Source organism: Boleophthalmus pectinirostris, unplaced genomic scaffold (genome assembly GCF_026225935.1).
Source record: "Boleophthalmus pectinirostris isolate CB_2022bp ecotype Guang Dong unplaced genomic scaffold, ASM2622593v1 HiC_scaffold_15, whole genome shotgun sequence".
In the NCBI taxonomy this organism is placed as follows: domain Eukaryota; kingdom Metazoa; phylum Chordata; class Actinopteri; order Gobiiformes; family Gobiidae; genus Boleophthalmus; species Boleophthalmus pectinirostris.
Window position 1 is genome coordinate 31,415,087 of NW_026571070.1, and position 25,632 is coordinate 31,440,718.

A 25,632-nucleotide genomic window follows, 5' to 3' on the forward strand; every position below is an offset into this window, starting at 1 on the left:
CGGCGCATCACAAACACACACGCTCCCTATGCACGGCTCGTCTGCGACAGCGTGTGCCCTCGTGTACCAGCGTGCATCACAGGGCAGGTTCAACTTCCTAAACATCCTACCTGTTCATCTGCCTCACGTCAGCACGCCGCCCCTCGCCTTTTCACGCTCTCGCTCCTTCCTGCGTACAGCCAACACAAGCCCCTCCCACAGTGCGGCTGATTAGAAGAGCAAGACCAAACGTGAAGCAAAAACCAGTCTAAATTTGTGTTCCAATGTTGGCACAAAGCAGGTCTACAGCATAGAGCGGATCTACAGAACAGACCTACTGCCACATTTGGCTGAAGTTTGTCTAACAAAAGTGACAAATGCATCTGTGTTTGTCACGATGTGCGTTTGGTTTGGTAAACGTGCAGAGGCTGGTAAATATCACTGCAAATCCAGAAAAGAATGTAACTCCAGTTTGGAACTTTAAAAAACAGGTTTAAAAATCTTCCTTCACTTTTTTCACAGTTTTGTGTAAAGTGCCAGAGGAAGTTCTCTTAAAGAAGAGGTTCTCAAACTGTGGGGGAGGGTCCAAAAAAGGGGCACAGAGTGTTTCAGTGCAGTTTGTTTGGCTTTGTATTAGGCAGATCTTTATGACTTGGTCATTTTGTAAGTAGCTCACATGCTGAAAAAGTGTGAGCACCTCTGTTCTAGACGCTCTGAAAGGGATAAAATTAATCATATCTTTACTGTTCCTCTGGAAATGACTCATCAGGAGCTCAAACAAGGGAAAAAGATGCGGATTATGGCTAGAGAAATTAGCCCCCAAAGGGATTTCCTATGGTACCATCAAGACGCCCGAAGTTTCATCAAAGTATTTGCTATTTAAATTTTTTCATAGTTTATTTAATGAAAGAAGCACATTTACTGAACAAAAATGTCATTAATTTATCCAGGAAAACCCGGACTAGTTTACGATTCAACAAACCCACACTGGGCTCCAATGATCCAAATGGAGCACGAGTCGAAGAGTCTGTGAGCCGAACCTCGAAAGAATCGGCCATGAAAAGATCCTCGCGAATGTTAGAGAGATCCACTCACAAAAAGAGATTCATTCCAGAAGACATAGTTGTGGATAAACAAGACAATGAAGAAAACATGGGGGTCCTATGACGAGTGACGTAGTTTCTACTGCCACTCACACTGCAAATGTTTTCTTTTTACATTTTAGTTCAGTAAATGTGCTTCTCTCGTTAAATAAACTATGAAACAATTTAAATAGCAAATACCTTGATGAAAGTGACGTGACTGTGTCTTGATGGGACCATTGGAAATCTCGTCGCGGTTTATGTTCTCTAGACATAATTCTCGTCTTTTTTTCGATAATTCCCTTGTTTGATCCTGATGAGTCATTTCCAGAGGAAAGAAACGATGAATTTTATCCCTTTCAGAGCGTCTAGAACAACCAAATATACAACAAAAGCTGCCCATGTTTCTCCGATACTACTGAATGGCATAGTGTGCCCGGTGTCATGGCGGTGTAGGTACTGTTGCTATAGGGATCACGTGACGGTGCAAAGCCTCTATTGTAGTTTTGAAGTTCTAGTTTTTATTAAGAGAAAAATCTTGCTATAATACTATTTGGGTTATTCATTTAAAAATAATAGTTTAAATTTGCTTTATCTCTAGACTGATAAAAACCTGTTTTAGTTCTGGTGGTTCTCAGACGAAAAGCTTTAGTGGTATTTGGTGTGAACATTGTTAGAAACAAATTAGGATGCAGGAACAAGGACTTCTGATTGACCAGTCCTCCGTACTTAAAATGAGCATCTGCAAAAAGCGTCTGAGTAGAGGGAAGTCTGAATGCCTATCCCCCTCTGCCCCTGTCCCCCTGTCCTCCTTCTGCCCCTGTCCCCCTGTCCTCCTTCTGCCCCTGTCCCCCTGTCCCCGAGTGCCCAGCTCCTGCAGACATGAGGTAATGCAGGGCTCATCAGACTTACAGACCTCTGTGTCCGGCCCGGGTCCCTCGAGCTCGGGACAGTCTGAGGGGACCCGAGCTGTCGGGCACCGGGTTTAAGAATGATTCAAGAACAGGAAGGCCGCCCCCTCACCCTCTGCCCCATTTCTATATAATACACTGTGACATACGACAAGAGGCTGCAGCTGCACTGTGCTCCACTCTCATGTCAGTAAAATGCAGAACACTTAAAACCAAGCTCACAGTAATTGCTGTAGTAGAAGTAGCCCTATAGTAGTAGAAGCAGCAGCTGTAGTAGTAGAAGCAGTAGTAGCAGTGGTAGTAGTAGTAGTAGTAGTAGTACTAGAGGTTACAGTCATAGTAGTAGCAGTAGAGGTTGTAGTAGTAGTAGTAGAGGTTGTAGTAGTGGTAGTAGTAGAGTAGTAGAGTAGTAGTAGAGTAGTCAGTAGAGGTTACAGTAGAGTAGTAGAGTAGAGTACAGTAGTAGTAGTAGTAGAGTACAGTAGTAGTACAGTAGAGTTACAGTAGTAGTAGTAGAGGTTACAGTAGTAGTAGTAGTAGAGTACAGTAGTAGTAGTACAGTAGCAGTAGTAGTAGTAGTAGTAGTACAGTAGTACAGTAGTAGTAGTAGGTAGAGGGTTACAGTAGTAGTAGTACAGTACAGTAGTAGTAGTAGTACAGTAGTAGTAGTAGTACAGTACAGTAGTAGCAGTAGAGGTTACAGTAGTAGTAGTAGCAGTACAGTAGTAGCAGTAGTACAGAGTAGCAGTAGTACAGTACAGTAGTACAGTAGTAGAGTAGTAGTAGTAGTAGAGGTTACAGTAGTAGCAGTAGAGGTTACAGTCGTAGCAGTAGTAGCAGTAGAGGTTACAGTAGTAGCAGTAGAGGTTACAGTAGTAGCAGTAGCAGTAGTAGCAGTAGAGGTTACAGTAGTAGCAGTAGAGGTTACAGTAGTAGCAGTAGAGGTTACAGTCGTAGCAGTAGTAGCAGTAGAGGTTACAGTAGTAGCAGTAGAGGTTACAGTAGTAGCAGTAAGTAGCAGTAGAGGTTACAGTAGTAGCAGTAGAGGTTACAGTAGTAGCAGTAGAGGTTACAGTAGTAGCAGTAGAGGTTACAGTCGTAGCAGTAGTAGTAGTAGTAGTAGTAGAGGTTACAGTAGTAGCAGTAGAGGTTACAGTAGTAGCAGTAGAGGTTACAGTAGTAGTAGCAGTAGAGGTTACAGTCGTAGCAGTAGAGGTTACAGTCGTAGCAGTAGTAGTAGTAGTAGCAATAGTAGAAGGTGGTAGTTGTTTGGTGCAGAACAGGAAGAAGTATCTGAAGTTTATGTAGTAGTGTTTGTATGAACTTAAACAGCATTATAGCTGTACCAGTAACAAAGTACAAATAGCAGTATTCGTAATAGGCCTAATGGTAGTAACACCAGTGGTACAGTTAAGTACATGTCGAATAAAAATAAAAAAATAAAAAAACTTTATACAATACAATGGGAACTGTAGTAGTAGTAGTAGTAGTAGTAGTAGTAGTAGTAGTAGTAGTAGTAGTAGTAGTAGTAGTAGTCTGGTGCACCTGTGAAGCAGCTGTACTAGGCATCAGTCAGTATATATCTGAAGTTGTACTCATTAGATGCATATATGGTAAGTATAGTTGGAAATGCAGTAAGGCAGTAAAACAGTTGCCTGGCAAGTCCAGAATGAGATCCTGTATTTTTATACAGAGGATCAGTCTGTGCTCCACATCCTCCATTGTATCTTGAGCCAGAACCAAACATGATCGTCCAATCTGATTTTTATTTCACTGATGCGTGTGAAACAAAGGAGCTCGTTAGTCCTCTACAGACTGTTTAGTGTTTCGCTCATTGATTCTGCAGAAAACCACCATGATTTCCAGTCTCCTGTAGTGTTTATTCTCTTTCTTTTTCCGCATAAGCAGCTATATTTGTTTTGACATGACAGATCATGCTGGTTCCTGATTGGCTAATCCATGTGTCAATCACACCCATCTGACCAGACTCACATCTTTGTAAAGTGTTGGAGAAGTGTGTATTCTGGACCTCAGGCAAAATTAGTAGCATTATTTGTAGTGAAACTAGTAGTAATTCCAGCAATACTTGTAGTAGTAGTAGTAGTATGTATGTACTACTACTATTACTAATATTAATAATAATACATCAGTTTTATGTAGAGCTTTTCTGAACCCACCATATCCAGTGGTGGTAAACTACTATTGTAGCCACAGCTGTCCTGGGGCAGACTGACAGAAGCAAGGCTGCCAATCTGCGCTATTGGCTCCTCTGACCATCACCAACACTCACATCACTTTCATACCAGGTAATGTGGGTAAAGTGTCTGGCCTAAGGACACAACAATAGTTTTTGCCACTGGCTCCCCACTGTGGCTCCTGATTTTCCAAGCGATCATGTAGGAATAAAATCCGCAGTAGTACTTTTAGTAACAGCGGAAGTATCAGAAGTCGACTTTGATGATCGTCAACGTGTAGGAAGTGAGTCCATTCTCCCCGTAACAATGCATGACTTATGATTTATGAGGCAAACTGAATACATGAAAAGAGTGAGTGATATTTCAGATAGAAGACCAAAAGCTGCTGTAGACCCATCATGACCCACGCCAGGACCCACGCCAGGACCCCTGCCAGGACCGTGCCCCTCTGAGCTCTGGTAACGGGGCTGGTTGGGGGGGTACACGCTGTTTAAACCATCGCTGGAGTTTGAGACATGACGCAAACAGATGAACTGGAGTCAGAGCCATTATGGTAACTCGGTCAGGGGTCTCCGGCGGGCAAACCAATAGAAAATATATGAAAGGGAAGTAGAGACTGTTATATTTAAATGGAGGATTAGAGACTTTAATGATACAAAAAGGAGAAGTGAAGAACGTCCAGAGGGTTTTACAAGGCTACATCGTAAAAACAGGGAAACGCCACATATGGGCTTTGTCACTGGCTCGTTGGTACAGGGCTCAGAGACAAAGACTTGGGCAGGACAGGGCAGGGGACACAAAAGTGATTCTCAAACTGTGGTGTGGGCATTGCCTGGTGAGTCGGTGCCTCCTTCTTTCTGTTTGAATGGCAGATAATTTAGAACCGCACAAGATAAGGTAAGATAAAATAAGATAATCCTTTATTGTCTCCCATGGGACAAAATTTGTCTTGGGACAGGGGGTAACATGCTTTATAAAAAAAAAAAAAAAAAAAACAGGACAACACAACACAAAGCACCACATAACCAAACACCATAGAACAGAATAAATATGAGACCAAGTATGACCACGAGTGATGCACCAACAGGACCTTTAAATTATTCTTAACAGGCAAGCCCTTTGCATTCTTGTATTCTATTAATTATTGCACATTCCCTAAGCCTATGTGCATTTTTGATTGCACATTCCCTAGGCCTATGTGTAGTTTTAATTGCACATTCCCTAAGCCTTTTATCATTATTTTTGAACTGCACTATCTGAGTTTAGCAGTTTAACAGCGAGTGGCACAAAAGAATCTTTGAATCTGTTCAGTTTACAGTTTGGGACCCTGAACCTTCTGCCTGATGGCATCAACTCAAACTGACTGTGAAGAACATGGGTTGGGTCATTGATCACCTTCCTGCCGAGCTTCCTAACAGTCTCCTCAAGAATTTGCTGAAGTGAGCTTGGGGCCACACCCATTATTTTACCCGCTCTTTTAGTCAAGGTAAAAATCCATTAAACGTCCTATATTACTCAAAATTGACTCTTGTGAGCTTTACAGGGTTGTTATCAGAAACACATTTGGAGTTGTGTTTTGTTTCATTCACACATGTTTGAGTAATCCATTATTATTAGTCTGTCTATATCTCTAAACCTCAAAATGCTCTGTTCCACCTTGTGATGTCATGTGGAAGTCAAGTGAACAGCTACCTTTTTACCTTTTGTTCAGCAGAGATTGGAAATTCCAGGGTTGAAATTATCCATATATCCTTTTTTATGAGGAAACAACTTTCTAACAAATCTGGGTCCTTTAAAAGTCTTCTTCATTGGGACATTTCAATTACAGGTGCTCTCAAATGTGAGAAAAAACTCACATTTACAGTTTAGTGCTTCACTTGTTGATTCTGAAGTCAGTTCTGTTTCTCAGTCCTCAGTGTTTTTTTGTTTGTTTTTCTAACTCGTAGGCTGACACGCTTGTTCAGACACAAATGGACCATTTCTCTGATTGGTTCATCTGTCAGTCATACTAATTGGAAATCGTAGAGATAGGATATTGTTCCAGAGCATATCTTGGCAAAGCACTAGAAAAGAGCGTTTGGCTGGTCAGTACAGGCAGCACATTGGCCTCTTTTGATTTTTGTCATTGTCAACAGCACAATTACCATATTTTCTGGGCTATTAGGCTCTCTGGATTATAAGACGCACTGTCATTAAATGGTCTATTTTCAAACTTTTTTTCACTAATAAACCACATCGGACTTTAAAGGAAACCCAACAGTGTGATGGGTGAGTGGTTTTGTTTGTTTGTGGCGTTCACGGTGACTCTGGGCTTTGTTCAGTTGTGGCGTGTAGGGAGGGTGTGTCTGGGACCAACGGATTGTCGGCGTGTTCGCAGTGACTCAGTTGTTCAGTTGTGTCTAGAAGTGGCACATCGCACTCGCTTTTTCGGTTCGTTCCTCCGCTCTGTTCCTCGTCCGTGTGGAGTGATGAGTGTGTCTGTGGGTGTGTTTCGCTGTGCGGTCGCTGTCTGCTCTGTGTGTGTTTGTGTGTTCTGCGGGTGGTGCGGCTTTGTAGTTTACTGAAGTCGTGCTGGGACACCTGAGTGGATTCGTGTATAGGGCGCTGTGGATTGCGGGTCGTGCAGTCGTTTTATGACGGGGTTAGTGGCTTAAAAGTGCGTCTAATAGCCCGGAAAATATGGTAATCTAAAACAGCATATTAATAGAAACAGGTCATGACTTGACATCACAACACAGGGCCATGCTGAAGGGCACTGCTGCTAGTATTGTCTGTGACACTACACAGATTCTGACACTAAATGAACTTTTTCCTGTGAAACTGTGTATAATGTGTTTTAATCGCATCATCTACTATTCCTAGTCAGTTTGGTCATTTTAGTACAGACAAGGTAAGCTTTGTGTTCAAAAACAGTCAAACGTGAGCATGTGCTGCATTCAGTGGCCTCTGTAATGGTGCGTTCATTTAACCATCTGACTTGGATGTCCAAGGACGTTGTCTAGTGACACGCACTGACACGCCCCTTTACCTCGATGGCAAAACTCGAAACGACTCACAGGAGACTGAGCAAGGATTCTGAGATAGAATCTTTTGTCACTTTTAAGTATGAAGTGTTTTCATTGTGTTTGGACGCTTTGGTAGTTCAATTGACCATTTCAGTCACTCGTATCAGTGTTGTGACGAGGGTTGCCAACAGAAGATAAACACAAACAATAACAGGTTTCCAGTTAGCATCCACGTTTTTCTCCAAGTTGGACACACGGAACATAATAAAACAACTGAAGCATGGATGTCAGGTCATATCTGAGATCCGAGTGGGGGACAGCTGGATAATCGAACACACCGTTAATTCCAGAATTGCCCTGATTACAGACATGTGTTTCTGATAACAAACACCTGTCAACAGGGGCGGAGTTTAAAGTGTGGACACCTGTCAGACCAATCACACCGTTCTTTATATGGCCAGACCCCGCCCATCCTCCCTCCTTGTGTGGTTGTGGTTGGAGTTTAGATGTTTAGTCCAACTTAAATGAAATATCCTTAACTAATGATTAAGGGGGAAAACATTTTAAAGCTTACTAAAGTTTCTGCATAATACATCTCATAAGACTGGGTATCATGAAGAAGTTGCCGACCTAGTCCTACAACACTACTAAAAGTCTACTACGTCTACTAAGTTTGTGCAAAGTTAATACGAAAATCACCCATTTTACTCATCAAAACAGTTAAAATGTCAACACAATAGTAGCTCTTACACAAAATAATTAAGTAAAATATACCTAAAAATACTCTGGGTGATATATCGATACAGAAAAATCAAATTGAACAATATGATACATTATTAATTCAATATGTTTGCACACCCATTATTCCCTTAGTCCACATCTTTATACATGGTTTAACTCTAGTGTTTTTTCTGTGCTGCCACTAAAACGGTGATGAATGAGTTCTTAAATGACGGAAAAGCTGAAAATAATGAGACGTTTCAGCCTCGCGCGCCTGTATTTCTGTCACAGTCATTTTTAAATCAGCTGACACTGGTCTCAGGTCACCGTTACCTTTTACTCTTGGGTCAAATACAGTTTAAGCGCTCTGTCATTACATTCCAAAAACAAGCAGATCTGGTGCCCTCCGCCTAACCCCCCGTGCCACCTCGCCCCCCCCCCCTGCTCCGCCATCACAGCGCTCAGTGTGCGCAGAGGAAATGGAAGTCTGGCTGACCCGGCCTGAACCAGGGGAATGTTCTGGAAGCTCATCAAGCATCGGGAATCCTCAGGTGGGTCACTCCCGGAGCAGGCCCCAGAACAGGCCCCGTTACAGCCTCCCCACACTCCCCCTCCCTCCCCCTGTCCCATCTGAGAGCGGCTTACGCAAGCGAACCAGGTCACAGTCAAATTTCGGTTCAGTTTCGGTTCAATCACAAAACTCGTTAGAAATTTCAATTCAGATATTTGTCCAAAAAAGGTCAACCCTGGCATTAATTCAACACTAAAAGAATGTATGGATTTGTGTTTGCCGTCAGTGCATGGGACTAAATTATTGTGGAAAAATTTTAAATATTCTAGAACATTTTCTGAAGACTGCAACTGCCATGAACTCCTACAACACAAAGTGAAAATGTGGCAAAAGGACACAAGCGATGTTTCAGAAATACAAAAATGTTAACTGAATATCTGGATTTGCATTTTTAAATCTTTGAGGCAGTACAATAAAAATTATTTTCTGTGTAACTGCTCTTTTTATTCTGTAAACATCATATTTATTTTCCTCAGGGCTTCATATATGCTGAATGGACTCCTTGAAATGTGTCAGTGCAGTGAAGACTGCAGTGAGCACTACACAGGACAAACGAAACAGCCACTTCACAAGAGGGTGAACCAACACAGAGGAGAGAGCAACACAGGACCTCAGTCTGCTGTACATGTCCACCTAAAAACCTCAGGTCACTCCTTTGAGGACAGTGAAGTACAGATCTGAACCAGAGAAAAGAATTGGTTTGAGAGGAGAGTCAAAAAAGTATTTTTGTTAAGAAAGAGAATCCTTCCTTGAACAGAAATGCAGGTCTCAGACATCTTCTGTCTCCCATCTACACCTCCATCCCCAAACCTAAAACAAAGAAATCAATAAAGATTGTTAGTTTCAGAGTAGTTTCAGTATAGTTAGGTTCTCCCCACAGGCAGATATAAGGAAGTGTCCTCCAGCGTCTGACCAGAACTGAAGAAGCAGCTTGGATGAGCTGCAAAACCTTTTCAACCTAAATAAACGTTTGTTCAATTGAGAAATTGAATTTCTCCTTTGCCAGTTAAAATTTCAATTGTTTTGGCCTAATGTAATCTCCTGTGTAGATTCTCTGGATGCAGAAGTCGGTCTGGGTCATCTCTAGTACAGCATGGTAAATGGTCACATTTTTCTATAGCACTTTTCCACCTTCAAGGCACTCAAAGAGCTTTACAACAAGGAACCACTCACCCATTCACACACCAGTGTACACAGACACTGTGGGTTAAGTGTCTTGCCCAAGGACACAATGACAGCATTCGAACTGCCAACCTTCACATCAGTGGGCGAATGTTCTACCAACTGAGCTACTGCCGCCTGACCTCAGTGTTTAGGCTGCAGGTGTGAAGGGCATGCCGGGGCATACGTCTGGAACCCTGCTCACTAGGGATGTAACAATAATCGATATTGTAATATTGTATCGTCAAAAGTGTCACAATAATATAATTTATATAGTCTCTTTATATAATGTATATAGACAACTACTTTTTGCTTCAAGTCAGTGTTATGGTGCAGCAATAGTAAAAAGAAAAAATAAATAAATAAACAGGGGGAACTACATAGACCATAATGCTTTGCTATGTTTAATTGCAGACTACATGAAGAGATGTTGTTAATAAGTTTTAGTTCTTTGAAAGATGACAGAACCAAGTCTTGTAAAGGCATTTAAAAAAGAAAAAGTAGTATATTCACATATTGTTAACCTTCACAAAATATTGCAATAAATATCGTGAGATGCATTGTGACAAAGTGGGTCTTTGTCTCATTTTAAGTTCACATTAGTTTATGTTAAACTAAGGAAAGGGGACTTGCTTTGCTTTGAAAGTTACCTGGATGCTCACCTGGGGGAGGCACTTCCTGCTGGGCGGAGTATAAAAGCAAAGCAGGTGTCACCAAGTAGGGAGAGACTTCTGTGCAGGTGTTTGGTGTTTATGCTTTGAGTTACTCATTTTTTGTCTATTTGTTGGTCAACTCCAGAAGTGTTTTAAAAATACATTTTGTTTAAGTAAAGACACTTTTTTTTTTGTTGCATCTGCCTCCTACTTTGACCACTTTGGCCAGCTTCCCCACTTGCATATCGTGAAAATATCGTACCGAGAGTTGGATATCGTTACATCTCTACTGCTCACACTCCTCCGACCAATCTGCCTCACCACACTGGGCTCCCACAGCGCTTCCATTAGCACCAAGTCAACACACAACACACTGGAAAAGTCTAGATGAACGTTCTTTAATATAAAACATGGGCCTTATCAAGAATAAGTCATTTCATACAGTGTGCCTCATGGAGACATTTACAGCTAATATATGTGCAGACTGTACAAACGGGATTATGAACACAGCAGGTGAGGGCCGCGGGGCTTTACGAAACATGATCCAAACTAAACAAAGTGTCCCTTTAAAGTGATACTGCCCCGAGCGCAAAGTGACGTGAACGATCCTTGGATATGTCGACGTGAACTCCTCCACGTGTTCATTTACAGAGACTTTTTTACTGCTTTCTCGACATCAAGACAAGCCTAAATAGAACACCTGCTAGACTATTTGTATCGCCCCGAATTACATAAACTGTGATTTAGTTTAAAGTGAACAAAATCTACAGAAATGTGCATCAAACTAAATTCATGTGCAGTGGAGAAACAAAAACAGACACACATTAAACAGGATTACTCTGAGGGGAACATAACAGATCGGAAATTTAAGAAAAACCCAATAAAGTTTTGATTGATTTTATGGTACAGTCATATGGAAAACTAAACGTACATTGCGCAGTTGATGCTCAAACCTTCTCCCCATTCATGTTTCTATAAAATGTCTGTACATACAAAACAGAGCTTTAAGTTAGTAAAATCAATTTCATAATCATTTTAAAATCTAATAAAAATGAGACTTCCTGAATTTGAGTGCCACATCATTTGCAACAATTCATGTCATTACTATAAAGGTGCACTGTGTAACTTTTCTGGTGAAGGGTGTGCAATGTGCTTGGTAATACTTTGCCTGGAATGTTCCAAATTATGGCATTAAGCATATCTGTTTAATTCAAGTTATTTTTAATGCTAGAAAATACATCGAAAAACAAGCTTTCTTATTGTGCGGGGCCTCGCTTTTCCACAGATCTGACTCGTGGTGTGACCTAGCAGCGTCATCTACTTGTTCCGTGGAAATAGTTTAGTCAAAAATATATTACTTTGTCTTAAATAGAAACAGTCAGTGCTGTTTTTTGTACCTGACAATATTCAGTTCGGAAGTATTTTCATTGTTTCCGTTTAAAGGTGCACTATGTAACTTTTTGGTTGGGAGTCCATCGTCTTCTTGTTTCTATGGACAGTGTTGGGTAGTAACAGATTACATGTACCGGAGTTACATAATCAGAGTACAAATTATGAGTAACTGTATTCAGTTGCAGTTACTGTTTCAGTGAGTGGTAATTAGATTACAGTTACTTTGTTGAAATAAATGGATTATACGGCAGTATTTTCCTGTTTTCACATTTTGGGCTATATCCCCCTTTTTTTCTTTTTTTCCCCGGTAATTCCACTCATTGCCAGAAACTAAACCAGGTCTAAACTAGATCTTAACCAGGTCTAAATCAGGACTAAAACCAGGTCTAAATTAGGTCTAAACCAGGTCTAAAACAGATCTAAAACCAGGACTAAATCAGGACTAAAACCAGGTCTAAACCAGGACTAAACCAGGCCTAAACCAGGCCTAAACCAGGCCTAAACCAGGCCTAAACCAGGCCTAAACCAGGCCTAAAACAGGACTAAAACAGGACTAAAACAGGACTAAAACAGGACTAAAAGCTGCTAAAACAGGACTAAACCAGGACTAAAAGTGGACTAAAACAGGACTTCTCCTCTCTCTATAAAACAGGACTAAATCATGCTGCGCGGACGTGTCTTCTCCTCTTCTATCAATAATATTTTTAATACGGTTAAGTAAAGTCTGGGCTTTTTATTTTCTTTTAGCAGATAAAACATCTTATGTTACGATATCCTAGTCTTTGCTTCTCTACAGTAAATCAAGTAATCCAAAGTATTCAGATTACATTACTCACCTTAAGTATTTTAATGGATTCCATTACAAACTACATTTTGGGGTATGTAATCTGTAATCTGTAGGTGAATACATTTTAAAAGTCACCTTCCCAACACTGTCTATGGATATGTCACTGCTCTACTTTGAATGTTCCACATTATGACATTAAACAGCTCTATCTTACTAAGCCAAAGATGTTTTGTCTTCGTATGTACATGAACTTTTTGGGTTCTTTTTAAAGATGATACAGTAAAGTGTATTTAACTTGTTGACATGTTTCGGCTGCTGCTGCATCTTCAAAACTGTGCCCCGTGTTGGTGGTGACGTGGCGGGTGTTCTCTGGTGGGTGTTCTCTGGTGGGTGTTCTCTGGTGGTGTTTCTCTGGTGGGTGTTCTCTGGTGGGCGTTCTCTGGGCGACAGGAGGCGTGGTCAGTCTGAGCGACCTGCCGGGTCCATCAGGCTGACCACGCCCACAGGAAATAACAACAGCTGATACACGTCACCACCAACACCGAGGACAGTTCTGAAGATGCAGCCGAAACCCAACCCAAGAACCCAAGAAGTTAAAGCTCTACTTTACATTTACTCAGTTACAGGTGGTTTTATTTCTCAAAAACACCTAAGAAAACATGGTCAACTCTCCACAGATCTGACCAGTAACATGGGCTACATTCAGACTGCAGGGCTTAACGCTCAATTCCGATTTTTTTATGAAATCTGATGTTTTTGCGAGGTCGTTCACATTTCCAGTTAAATGTGACTTGTATGTGACTCCAGTGTGAACATTAAAAGCCCAAAAGTGTCCCGCATGTGCACTGGAGACACGACGACGTCAACCGCAGCGAGCGTCTCTGTGTTTACAGAAGTTGTCCAAACATGGACGCGAGCATTGAGCACCTGGAGATTTTAAAGTACCTTGTACTGGAGCCAGAACATGAACAACTTACTTGTTTTAAGGAGGAGGTTGAGAAGGAGAAGGATGAGGTTTTTGGCCGTGGTGTTTTGTGGGACAGCGGCAGCGACGTCCGTTGAAAGGAACGTGTGGATGTGTAGCCAAGAGTGGTGAGTGGTGATGTGCTTCACTTCAGTGACACAGAGTTCATTAACAATTTTCGCCTACTTCAGTCCAGAATAGTGACGTTTGTGTCTTGTTGATAACGTGTAGGTGGATGAATGAGCTTTGGCCGTTCACACTGAAGTCACATGTCAAAAGATCAGATATGTATCAGTTTCAGGAGCACATATCCAAGTGTCCTGGGTCGCATTTGAAAAAATCGGATCTGTGTCATTCAGACTGTCATTAAAAGATCAGATACAGGTCCCATAGGGGCCAAAAAATCGGATTTGGGTCACTTCAGGCTGCAGTGTGAATGCAACCTTGTTTGGTCTAGTTTGTTCTTCATGGTGATAGAAGACAAACATTTCAGACAAACCATGGAGAAAAGCATGTGGCAGACCCTTCACTAGAAAAAAATTACACAACGCATCTTTAAGACTTGTGGTATGTTACAAAAAGCTCTGGTTAAGAGGCTCGCCATTCCACAGATCTGACTTGTAGCGTGACCTACTTACTCCACGAGAACAGACAGTTTCATGCCATACTGCTGAACATTCCAAACGAAGCAATAACATCTCCATGGAGACAAGCAAGTAGAAAAGTTACACGGTGTACCTTTAATACAAAACGAAACCTCGTAGTGCACAGGCCGGGCTACAAAATTATGAAACAGTGAGACATGACACAGTTCGGCTGGAGTCTCACGTTAGCTATAAACTCATAACTCATAAAGATCCAACGGCTACTTAGTATTTCTCGAAAGTGGGATCTAGAGCGAATGACCGGTCTCTATTAGCGACCACTCCCTCATAAAACACTATTGTGAACTTTTTCTCCTGGCCACCGCTTCGGAGGGACTTTTACGAGTTATGCTGGGCACTTCAACTTGCAGAGGTGGGTAGTACTTGAGTAACTTTTTAAAGAAATTGTACTTTTTTTTAGCAGAACACTTTTACTCCAACTTGACTTTTTCCACGGTGAGTCAGTCTACAAGTCACAAAACCTTAATGTTGACTTTATGTTTCTTATTCTGCTTTTTTAGATGTAATTTAGTATTTTTCTTTTTTGTTTCTATCCTTGAAAATACCTGATTTTGCGAATTAATTAAAAGTGCATTGTGTATTTTTTCTGGTGAAGGGTCCATCAAATATTTTCTCCGTAAGGATGTTTTGCTTTGTCTGGAATGTTCCACAGTATGGCATTAAACCTTTCTATCGTCATGGAGACCAAACCTGAGCAAGTTACAGGTCAGATCTGTGGAGAGGCGATGCCGCTCACAGTCAGAATGTTTGTTTTTGTAGGTATTTTGAGCAATAAAACCACTTGTACGTAAAGTAGAGATGTTTAAAATCATACTACGGAACATTCCAGGCAGAGCAATGGCGTATCCATAGAAACAAACAAGTGATGGACCCCCAACCAAAAAGTTACATAGTCCACCTTTAATGTTTTGTCCTTGAAATTACCTCAACTCCAACTTATAAACTTCCTGACACTTACATTTTACGTTTTCCCAAATACTTTTCTACTCTCACTTAAACTACTGCTTTGCACTTCAGTAATATTATTCTGAAACAACGTTACTCTTACTTGAGTACAATTTTTGGCTACTCTACCCACATCTGCAGAATCAAAACTCGATGAGATGAACTGAAAACACTGCAGCAGAGCGAGCTTGTGTCAAACGCCACTACAGAGGAAGAGATCTAAAAAAACGATTCAAAAATATATTAATTTGTCTTAAATAGAAACAGTCAATGCCCTTTTTTATTTGTACCTGACGATATTTAGTTTGGAAGACCAAGTTTGGAAGTTAGAGTGATTTCATTGCTGCCCGTTTTCCCTTTAAGACTTGTGTTATGTTACAGAGAAGAAATCGATCAATCCCCCTTTGGTTTCTAGTGGTCTGAACGCATAAACACAACTTGGCGTCACAGTGAAAGTTCTGGCACAGTCATCGTCCATACTTTGACAGTCCAGGCCGGTTCCACTTTGTACTACTGACTAAACAAATCCAGATTCTGACCCGGGAAGTCCCAGATCTGAACCAGGACTAACCAATGATCCGGTCTACAGTTTGTCTATTCCCTTTAGTCGGACGGCGTAGTGATGCGAGTCCAGATCCTGCGTACAGTTTTGTCGTTAAGGGTTTGCGGGGTTCAGGAGTGAGTCCAGCTGACGGGGACCCAGTGCTCTTCGGTCTCGATGCGCTGCAGAGCCAGACGCAGCTCGCTGAAGGCGGCGGAGAGGTCGTCGTTCACGATCACCTTCTCAAACAGGTGTCCGTACTGGGCCTCCATGAGCTGGGCGGTCTGGACCATCTCCTGGAAGTCATCCTCCTGCACAGAACAAAAAAAAAACCACAGTGTTAGATATGTGCTAAAACGCGTTATCGCAAAGAAATTATATTGTATTAGTTTAAAGGTGCATTGTGTACATTTTCTGGTGGAGGGAATGTTCCACAGTATGAGGTTAAACCAAGGGTCGGCAAACTAAGGCCCAGGGGTCATATGCAGCCCTTTAATATTTTCAGTTCAGCGTCAAACTTGATTTCAATTTTCAATGTTTTAAAAGTAATTTCAATAAAGAGTAAATACTGTGGGAGTTGAAAGACAGATATTTTGTTGTAATGCTTTGTAATGATATTTCAATAACATGGGATATTTTTTTTTCTCTTATGAGGTGGATTACCAAAAAACTCCATCCATCTGCTCCTGGTCCGGTCCTTCTGTCAAATTTTAGAACCTTCGTGGCCCACGAGTCAAAAAGTTTGCCCACCCCCGGGTTAAAAAGATCTACCATATATTTTCTCAATTACAGTGGTTTTATTTCTCAAAAAGTAGTAGTAGTAGTTTTTTATTCGGACATTTTGCAGCACTCTAAAGCAAAACAAAACAAAACTTACACTACGACCACATGGATCAGGACTGAAAGAATTTAGGCTGAAGTAAAAAGTACTTCTAACGCCAAACCCTTTTAAACAATGACAGAATTCCAAGAAAGAAAAGCAGCATATGAACAGCAAGTTTGTGTTTACAATTTCACTTACGACTTACTGTATATATAAGAGACAAAATATAAATTAAAACAAACTAAATTTGATGCAAAATTAATTAATTCCAGGGCTCTATATCTTTCAAAACATAATGCTTTATACTGTTTTTTTAAAGGCTTCTACAATGTTAGACTTTTAAAAAAAAATCATCACTCAGATTGTTCCATAAACTAACCCTTCGAACACAAATATCACTTTAATCACTTTTTTTTAATCTTCATTTTCTAAAGATGCCAGTTTTGTTTTCATATATGGTCGTACAAACTAATAATAATGATTAAAAAAGGCACAAAATTTATTGTTTATGATTGTATCAAAATAAAAGGTAATGTTAAAGAAAAGCATGTGTTTAGTTCATAGTCGTGACAATATCTTCTAGGTATTTCTGTAAGAGATTTGATAATTATATTGTTTTTTGAAGTGCACCAAGTTACTGCAAGCTTTGGTATGGTCATCTAAACTATTTTTCAGAGTGGTTCCATTGTTTGTTCAGGTTGTATTTGAATCAATTTGTGCAGAACAGTTTTTGAAGGTTTTCTGGAAGCAGGTTGAGTTTCATACAATTTTACCAGGTCCCCACAAATACCCAGAAAAACTGTCATTCTGACGTTGCCTCTCAACAGATCTGACCTGTAACTTGGTCTGTTTGGTCTCCATGAAGATGTAAACATTTAATACGACACTGTGAAATATTCAAGACAAAGCAAAAACATTACTGTGGAGAAAAGCATTTGACAGACTCTCCACAGAAAAGTTACACAATGCAGCTTTAATAGTCCATATTAAGCTTTGGATCTATGTCCTAATGTTTCCTCATCACAAACAGACCTGGACCAAACAGACCAAATAATAAACTCTGTTCCACCTTGTGATGTCACGTGTAATCCAGGAAGTGCTCCACTGTGTTTTTAAAATCTATACACCTTCCACTAAGGATCATTTGGATAATTTCAACCTTGGAATTTCCAATCTGTACTTATTACATAGAGTTATTACCGTATTTTCCGGGCTATTAGGCGCTCTGGATTATAAGGCGCTCTGTCATTAAATGGTCTATTTTCAAACTTTTTTCACAAATAAACCGCACTGGACTTTAAAGGAAACACAACAGTTGGATGGGTCAGTTGGACTTTGTTTGTGGCGTTCACTTTGACTCTGGGCTTTGTTCAGTTGTGGCGTGTAGGGAGGGTGCTGTCTGGGACCAACGGATTGTCGGCGTGTTCACAGTGACTCAGTTGTTACAAAAGGTGGACCAAAACCAAATTTCTGGTCAGAATCACCAACTACCTGGACAAATATTCACTTGGGTGATATCCACAATGACTTGGTGGAAACTCCTGGGCCATTCACAGCAGAAAAGATGAAAACCTCCAAGAGTCTCGATGTGTTGTTGAACTTGTTGGAGTCCACAGTTTGCCAGGATCTTCTACGTTTGCTCTGTGGATGTTTGAAAGCCGTTTAATTCACCGTTAGCGGTTCTTTTCACTCAGAATACGAAAAAGACATTTTCCTTCTTTCGTGCTTCTATTTGTGCATCTGATAATGCAGCAGGAATTTACCATTATCGGGGATAAACATGCGAGGTTACGCATTGTGTTTGACCGCTACCGTGTTTCTTGCCTCCGACCAAAATATTTCCCAGCATGCAACACGGGCTTTTAATAACAATGACATCAGCTGAAACTTGCCTACAGGGCACTCTGGACTGTGGGGCACGCAGTCGTTTTTTGATGGGGTTGGAGGCTTAAGGGCGCGTCTAATAGCCCGGAAAATACTGTACTTTAAAACTACCACTACATGACATCACAAGGTGGAGCGGAGCATTCTGAGCTTTGGAGATGTAGACAGACTAAAAACAAAGGATTACTCAAACATGTGTGAATGAAACAAAACACAGCAACAATGTTATAACATGCCTTAAAGCTCACAGAGTCAATGTTGCATAATATAGACCCTTTAACTAAGATAGTGTTAAGTGTTTCTTCCTTTTATGATATTTACAAATAAACTAAACTAAAAGAATATTCTGAATGGGTTAATTTAGTATCCATTGTTTTGTACTGCATACTTATGATACTTCTGATTCTACTGATGTGTTTACTTTTGTGTTCCAACACTGAAATTTCCCCCACTGTGGTACAAATAACGGTTCCCTTATATTAATTTGCTCAAATACTATTATGTCAAGAATATATTGTTCTGCAAATCTGATTTTGATTTAATTTCACGGTCATATCGGTGAACATTCATGACAAGCAGGGGTTTGTAGACATGCCCTGTTCTAATGACTTGAGACTAGAACGGATAAAATGGACTAAGACAATATTTTTAATATTTTCAAAATGTCGTAAGAGTCTCGGTCCTGCTTTAAAAATACTTATGCTTCTCCACAGAAAATATTACGCTATTGGAGAGGTTGTACTTTAGTTTTCTTCTTTATAAAACACAAATTTCAGTGTGTAACAATTAATCCATACCACATATGGGGAGGCTTATATGGTACTGCAGATTTTTTGTTTTATTGTAACACAAAGTTCTGGCATATTTAGCCTCTAATTAACCATCAAACAAATGCTTTAGGACCAAGAGGAGAGACACTTTTGTCCTGAGGGCTACTACTCTCCTCAAACTGTCCTAAGACTGAATCTGAAGACTCTACCTGTTGTTATAATAATAGAAAAATCTCAGTCTTTTGTTTGAGCTTTCTATTATTATTGTATTTTACTGCTCAGTTTGTTAAAATTGCCCCTTGAGAATAAATAAAGTGATTCTGATTTGATTCAATACTATATAAAAGTCTATAAAAAACTGTGTGAGACCTTCCACACTGTGAAACCTATACGTGTCCAGTGAGTACGTTGAAAAGCACGGCCTTGAGATGTACGTTAGACCATAGTGTGCGGCCGCAGTAAACAAGGGCAGACTCGGGTTCACATGGTGTAAACACAAATTACATGGCCTTGAACACACAAATAAACAGAGCGTCTATGCGAGGCGTCTGGAGCGTCCGTATCCCCACACATGAACCCTGCTCTCTGACCGACTCAAACGCCCGGGACCCAACGCCGACCTCAAGGAATTCTCATCATGTCCCGCTGCGAGGACACGCACTTATCCAATTCACAAGGAAAATAAAAGAGTTCTGAAAATAAGCACCGCGACTACACGTAACCATCATTTAGAGAGCGCACACATGTACAGAGCAGAGCTGTGCCAGTCTGGGCTTAAGTGTGACGGAGTGTACCAGAGCGGCTGTGTGAACCAGCTGAGGACTGCAACTATACAGCTCCATCCTCACTTAAACCCATTTGAACACACATACATTACTGACTACAGCCTTCTTTGACAAACTTTAACATGAAAACAATCCCTCTGCTTGATCATGTGTATTTTGGCCCACAGAAAAAAGTTTAAAAGTTTAAAGTAAAAAAGTTTAGGCAATCCTAATATAAATGTGTGAAAGAAATTCGAAAGTAGGAAAAACACAACCCTGTGAAGTAGGACTGGGAAGTTGCAGATATGATACATACCTCGATACGTAGGCCACGATACAATGCATATCTCGATACAGTGCACTTTCAGTTCGATATATTTCAAATCAATTCAATACAATACTGTTCAATAAAAAATAAAGGCTAAATCATGGCTGTGATACTAAAAGTCTTTGTTAAACCACTTCTTGTGCGAAGTTCATAGAAAACACAAACATTTTACTCATCAAAACAGCGAAAATGTCAAATGTGTTGCATAAATGAGTTTCCTTCCACTGAGCAAACAATAAAACTGTAGTTGTAACAAAATAATTTTGTAAAATATATCAAAAAATATATAATAGATAAGGCAGCCCATGATATCGATACTGTATTGTCACATTAAAAGGCCCATCTCATGCAAAATAACTCTTTTCACATTGTATCTTCTGCACATAAACAAACACAGTTTGGGTTTTGGAACATCCATGACACAATAGTTCTGAAATCTTACTGATTTCTTGGAGACAGTCACAGACCAGGAACTATGAAAGGCCGACTATTGCTCACCCCCCCGTCCGTCCTGAGAAAGCACAGGCTCCGCCCTCCAAACGTGACGTAGGCTCTGAGTGAGCCGCCCTTCCTCCGCCATCTCAGGGAGGGAGGGGGAGACAGACGTGCACCCTGATAGTGGTAGGAATAAACTTTTATTCATCATGGAGATACAGCGCGTTCAGCCGCATGTGTTGGACCTGGAATCGGACGAGGACTTTGAGGAGCACGAAGCTCAAGCACCGCGTCGACATCAGCTGAACATTACTGATTGATAAAGTATTAATAAACACTAGTTGATAAACTTATATCATGTACACTGGTGGAGACGGGGCGGATGTGGTGGAGCGGGGGAGGAGGAGGGGTATGAAGCGCCTTCTGCTACGTCAAACGCGTCATAGGTGTAGCTGCCGCGTCATCATTGTAGCAGCTTTAGTTCGTTGTCACGTGGGAGGTTGGCAGAAATACACTGCAATTTGTTAAAAAAAACGCTGAATCAATCTAAAAAACACTTCGGCGACATATACAAGGTCCACACATCACTATTAGAAGGTAGAAAGCTCTGAAAAGTTGATTTTGCATGAGATGGACCCTACAATATATTGATATTTTAATGTTTTTGCACACCCTTACTGTGGAGCTTGTAAATGGTTTCAAAAAACAAAGTAAATATTTGTTTTATTACTAAAACTAAAACAAATATTCTCTTTAACAGGATTAATGTTCAGTCTTGACGGGCAGATTTCAAAGTATTACTGTCACAACCTGCTTCGTAGAGAGGTAACAATACTCAAATCTCATGGTTTAATGGAATCAGTTTCAAACTTTCGACCGTATTCAACCATATTTTATTTCAATAGTGTTTTAAAAAAGTGATTGAGCCTTTAGTTGTGTCAAACATTTACAGAACTCTTGTGTCCGTAAGCGTTAGTGCGAGCGTCCAGTAGCTCGGGCCTCATCCTGGTGTCACTGAGTACATGGTGAGAGAACAGGGGGTTATTGAGTCGCCAAAGTCTTGTTATGCAACAGCTCCTCACTGGTTTGGAGTCTTCCAGTGCATTATGCAAATGAGCTATCCAGTAAAATACCGAGCCACAGCAGCACATGAGGGGAGACCAGTGTCCGCATTTCAATGGGGCCCTAGTACTTTCAAATACAGTACTCTGAGTGATGCTGACATACTTTCAGACACAGTACTTGGAGCTAGACTGAAGAATTCTCAGACACAGCACTTTGAGTAAGGCTGTAGTATTTTTAGACACAGTACTTTGAGCGAAGTTGTAGTATTCTAAGATGCAGTATTTTCAGCGTGACTGAAGTATAGTCAGATGCAGTACTTGGAGTGAGGCTGAAGTATACTCAGACACAGTACTTTGAGCGAGTCTGTAGTAGTCTGAGATACAGTACTTTAAACAAGGTTGACACAGTACTTTGAGTGACACAGTACTTTGAGTGAGGCTGTAGTATTCTCAGACACAGTATTTTGAGCAAGATTGTAGTATTTTCAGACACAGAACTTGGAGTGAGGCTGCAGTATTCCGAGATACAGTATTTTGAGCAAGGTTGAAGTATACTCAGACACAGTACTTGGAGTGAAGCAGCAGTACTCAGACGCAGTACTTTGAGGAAGGATGTTTTGTTCTTGGATGCAGTACTTTGAGTGAGACTGCAGTATTCTGAGCTACAGTACTTTAAGTGAGGTTGAACCAGGACTTTTAGCAACACAGTACTTTAAGCGAGGCTGAAGTATACTCAGACAGTACTTTGAGCGAGGTTAACGTATACTCAGACACAATGCTTTGAGTGAGGCTGAAGTATACTCAGACATAGTACTTTGAGTGAGGCTGTAGTAGTCTCGGATGCAGTACTTTGAGTGAGAACTGCAGTATTCTGAGATACAGTACTTTAAGCAAGGTTGAAGTATACTCAGACACAGTACTTTGAGAGAGGTTGAAGTATTCTAAGAATAGACTACAGTAGGCTACTTTGAGTGAAGTTGTAGCATTCTAAGACATAGTACTTTAAGCAAGGATGAGATATTCTCAGACGCAGTACTTTGAGCGAGGTAGTAGTACTCTCAGATGCAGTACTTTAAACGAGGTTGACACAGTACTTTGAGCGACAAGTGATGTTGAAGTATACTCAGACAGTATTTTGAGCGAAACTGAAGTATTTTCAAACACAGTACTTGGAGTGAAGCAGTAGTATTCTCAGCCGCAGTACTTAAAGCGAGGCTGTAGTATTCTCAGATGCAGTACTTTGAGGGAAACAGTAGTATTCTCATATACAGTACTTGGAGTGAAGCAGTAGTATACTCAGACAGTATTTTGAACGAGGCTGTAGTATTCTCAGCCGCAGTACTTAAAGCGAGGCTGTAGTATTCTCAGCCGCAGTACTTAAAGCGAGGCTGTAGTATTCTCAGCCGCAGTACTTAAAGCGAGGCTGTAGTATTCTCAGCCGCAGTACTCCGAAGCGTCCCACTATCTCGGGCCTGCGCTACATTGTGGTCCTGGCTCATTCTCCGCGTGTTCGGTGTATCAGCACATTTCTGTTTGTGTTTTCGTTGGGAGGCCTCCACGGTAGATCTCTGGATGGATATAGTCTCCTCTGCAGCGTCTTCTTTGCCAAACACACAAATATAAATAGACAGATTGGGCACATAAACACAAGCCTGTTCGACTTGAATGCTCAGTTTGTGGAGAGCAGGGCTTACTGGGGCTTTTCCACTTCGCACAGGATTAGCTGCAGAGTTACATATAATAAGCCACTCACGGGGACACTTAAGCTCAACTGTCCAAGGCTCAATACTAGATTTTGTTTTGTTTTTTCATTCTTCTTGCGTTATTCATAATTTTGACTCATTGTGAAACTTTTTTTTTGTAGGATTTAAGTCTGCACACATTCTCCAGAACATGCCAGCACCAACTGTCTCATTTTTTTTGGAGCGTTAAAAAAAATCTGCTTGGAGTTTGAGTTACTTGGTTCATTCGCTCACAGTAACCAAATAAGAACTTGGCACGTCAAAGTAGATATTTTACAGAATCAGTACAGTACATTGGGACTGGTAAACAATTATGAAACATGACATATTCAAAAGGTGCATTGTGTAACTTTTCTGAAGCAAGTTCTGTCATTTTCTTGTTTGGATGTTTAGATGAGCTTCTGGTTGACAGTGTTTGTAATTCCTCTGTTTTTTCATGTTGTTTATTGCACTCTGCGATTTTTTTTATCTGTGAAAGGTGTTCTATAAATACACTACTGGTCTAAAGTTTTAGAACAACCACATTTTTAAAGTTATTTATTGCAATTCAAGTCGTGCAAGTCCAAAGAAGAATGTGAAATGGTACAAAGGTAAGAACTGAACAGCTAGAGGTTAAAAAAAAGATAAAAGATTAAAAAACACAAGTCCAAGTTCTGCCAAAACTAACCTACAAGATGATGAACTTGAAAACATGAAGTGTCCAGCAGCACAGTGCCAGACTTAAACCCCATGGAGCTGGTTTGGGATGAACTGGACAGAAGAGTGAAGCAACCGACAAGTGCCACACATTTATGGAAACTTCTCCAACAGACTCGGGAAGAACTTTCTGAACAATATTTGTTTTCTGTTGTAAAAAGAACGAGCCACGAGTGTGTTCAGCTGTTACATCTGCCAAAGGTGGACACACACATCAATCAAAAGTTAAGAATACGTTTTGGTCAAGAGTAAAGAGTAAAAAACTCCAAAAAAAAAGTATGGTGTTCTAAAACTTTTGACCAGTAGTGTAAAGTCTTACTTACTATATGTCATTCCTCTACCTGGAATGTTCCACAGTATGACATTAAACAGTTCTACTTTACATTTATTCAGTTACAAGTGATTTTATTGCTCTAGAGTACCCAGAAAAACAGACATTCTGACTGTGAGCAGGGTCGCTTCTCCACACTCCACACTCAAACAGTTTATCACCTTGTAATAAAATAAGTTCTGATGTTAAATGAACATTAGTGAGTGGGAGACATCTTAATGACCCAGATGTGTTAAATGCAGGTGAGTGTCTCAATGACAAGAAGAAATGTCACATTTCAGTAGATGAACATCCACTCATACTTGATCAATATTCCTATCCCTGCCCCCGGAAGAGCCTGAAATCTGCTGAAATCAAGACTCTGACATGATACAGACAGGACGGTGGCTCTTTCTGCAAGAGTCATGCGCAACAGAGCGCGGGGAGAGAGGAGGGTGATGCGCTGAGGAAGATGTTGTTTGATTGTGTTTTGAAGAGTTATTTTGTGCTTCATACACACACCCTTCTCATGGAAAACACACAAAGAAATGCAGATGATGCAGCTTTTAAGTTGAAGGCGATTGATGTGGCTGTAGAAGAAGGAAATCGAGCTGCTGCACGTGAGCTCGACATCAGTGAGTCGATCGACTCCGTCTGCTTTTATCGCCTTTGTCAAAGTCTCACGGTGAGACTTTGACAAAGGCGATAAAAGCAGACGGCCCGAACTTGAAAACGTTCTTGAAGACGTGGACACCTGCGGCTTATATTCTGGTGTGCTTAATAGTCCAGAAATTACGGTAATTGAGAAGCACTGCTGTAGGGAAATCTGTTCTGCATTTGACCCATCCTTCAATACCACCGGGCCTGCTGTACCATGATCTTAATGTAGTCTTGGTCAGGACTACTTTAGCTGGAGGATTTGACCCAATTGTGCATGTTTTGAGTTAATGAGGAAGTGTCTAGAAGAAATCCACCCAGAAACACGCAAATCAAAAAAAAAAAAAAGTTGGGCAATGCACCTTTAAATAACGTTGACGTATGACCAGTTCTCCACATCCCCAGGACAGATTTTCCCATTTGAGTCTTTTCTGTAGCTGAATTACAGTTTGTAGTTTAGCCCCGCCTTGATTTAATTGACCACATGTTTTGAACTCTGCACGCTCCTCGTACATCAGTGAATTCCTTTCTCCGCTGCCACTGTACAAGACCACAGAACACGCTCGGTAATGAGACGAGGATGGCCGC

The 25,632-nt window shown here is 40.8% G+C and overlaps 1 protein-coding gene across 1 annotated transcript in view; it reads right to left on the reverse strand.

Moving 5' to 3' along the window:
- Positions 1-12,340: 12,340 nt before the first annotated feature.
- Positions 12,341-25,632, reverse strand: part of mpp7a (MAGUK p55 scaffold protein 7a) — a 386,727-nt gene continuing 373,435 nt past the window's right edge. Inside the window, exon 18 of the mRNA XM_020930757.2 lies at positions 12,341-15,882. Coding sequence (XP_020786416.1) covers positions 15,703-15,882 — 180 coding nt within the window. The 3' untranslated portion in view covers positions 12,341-15,702. The remainder of the gene's footprint in view (positions 15,883-25,632) is intronic.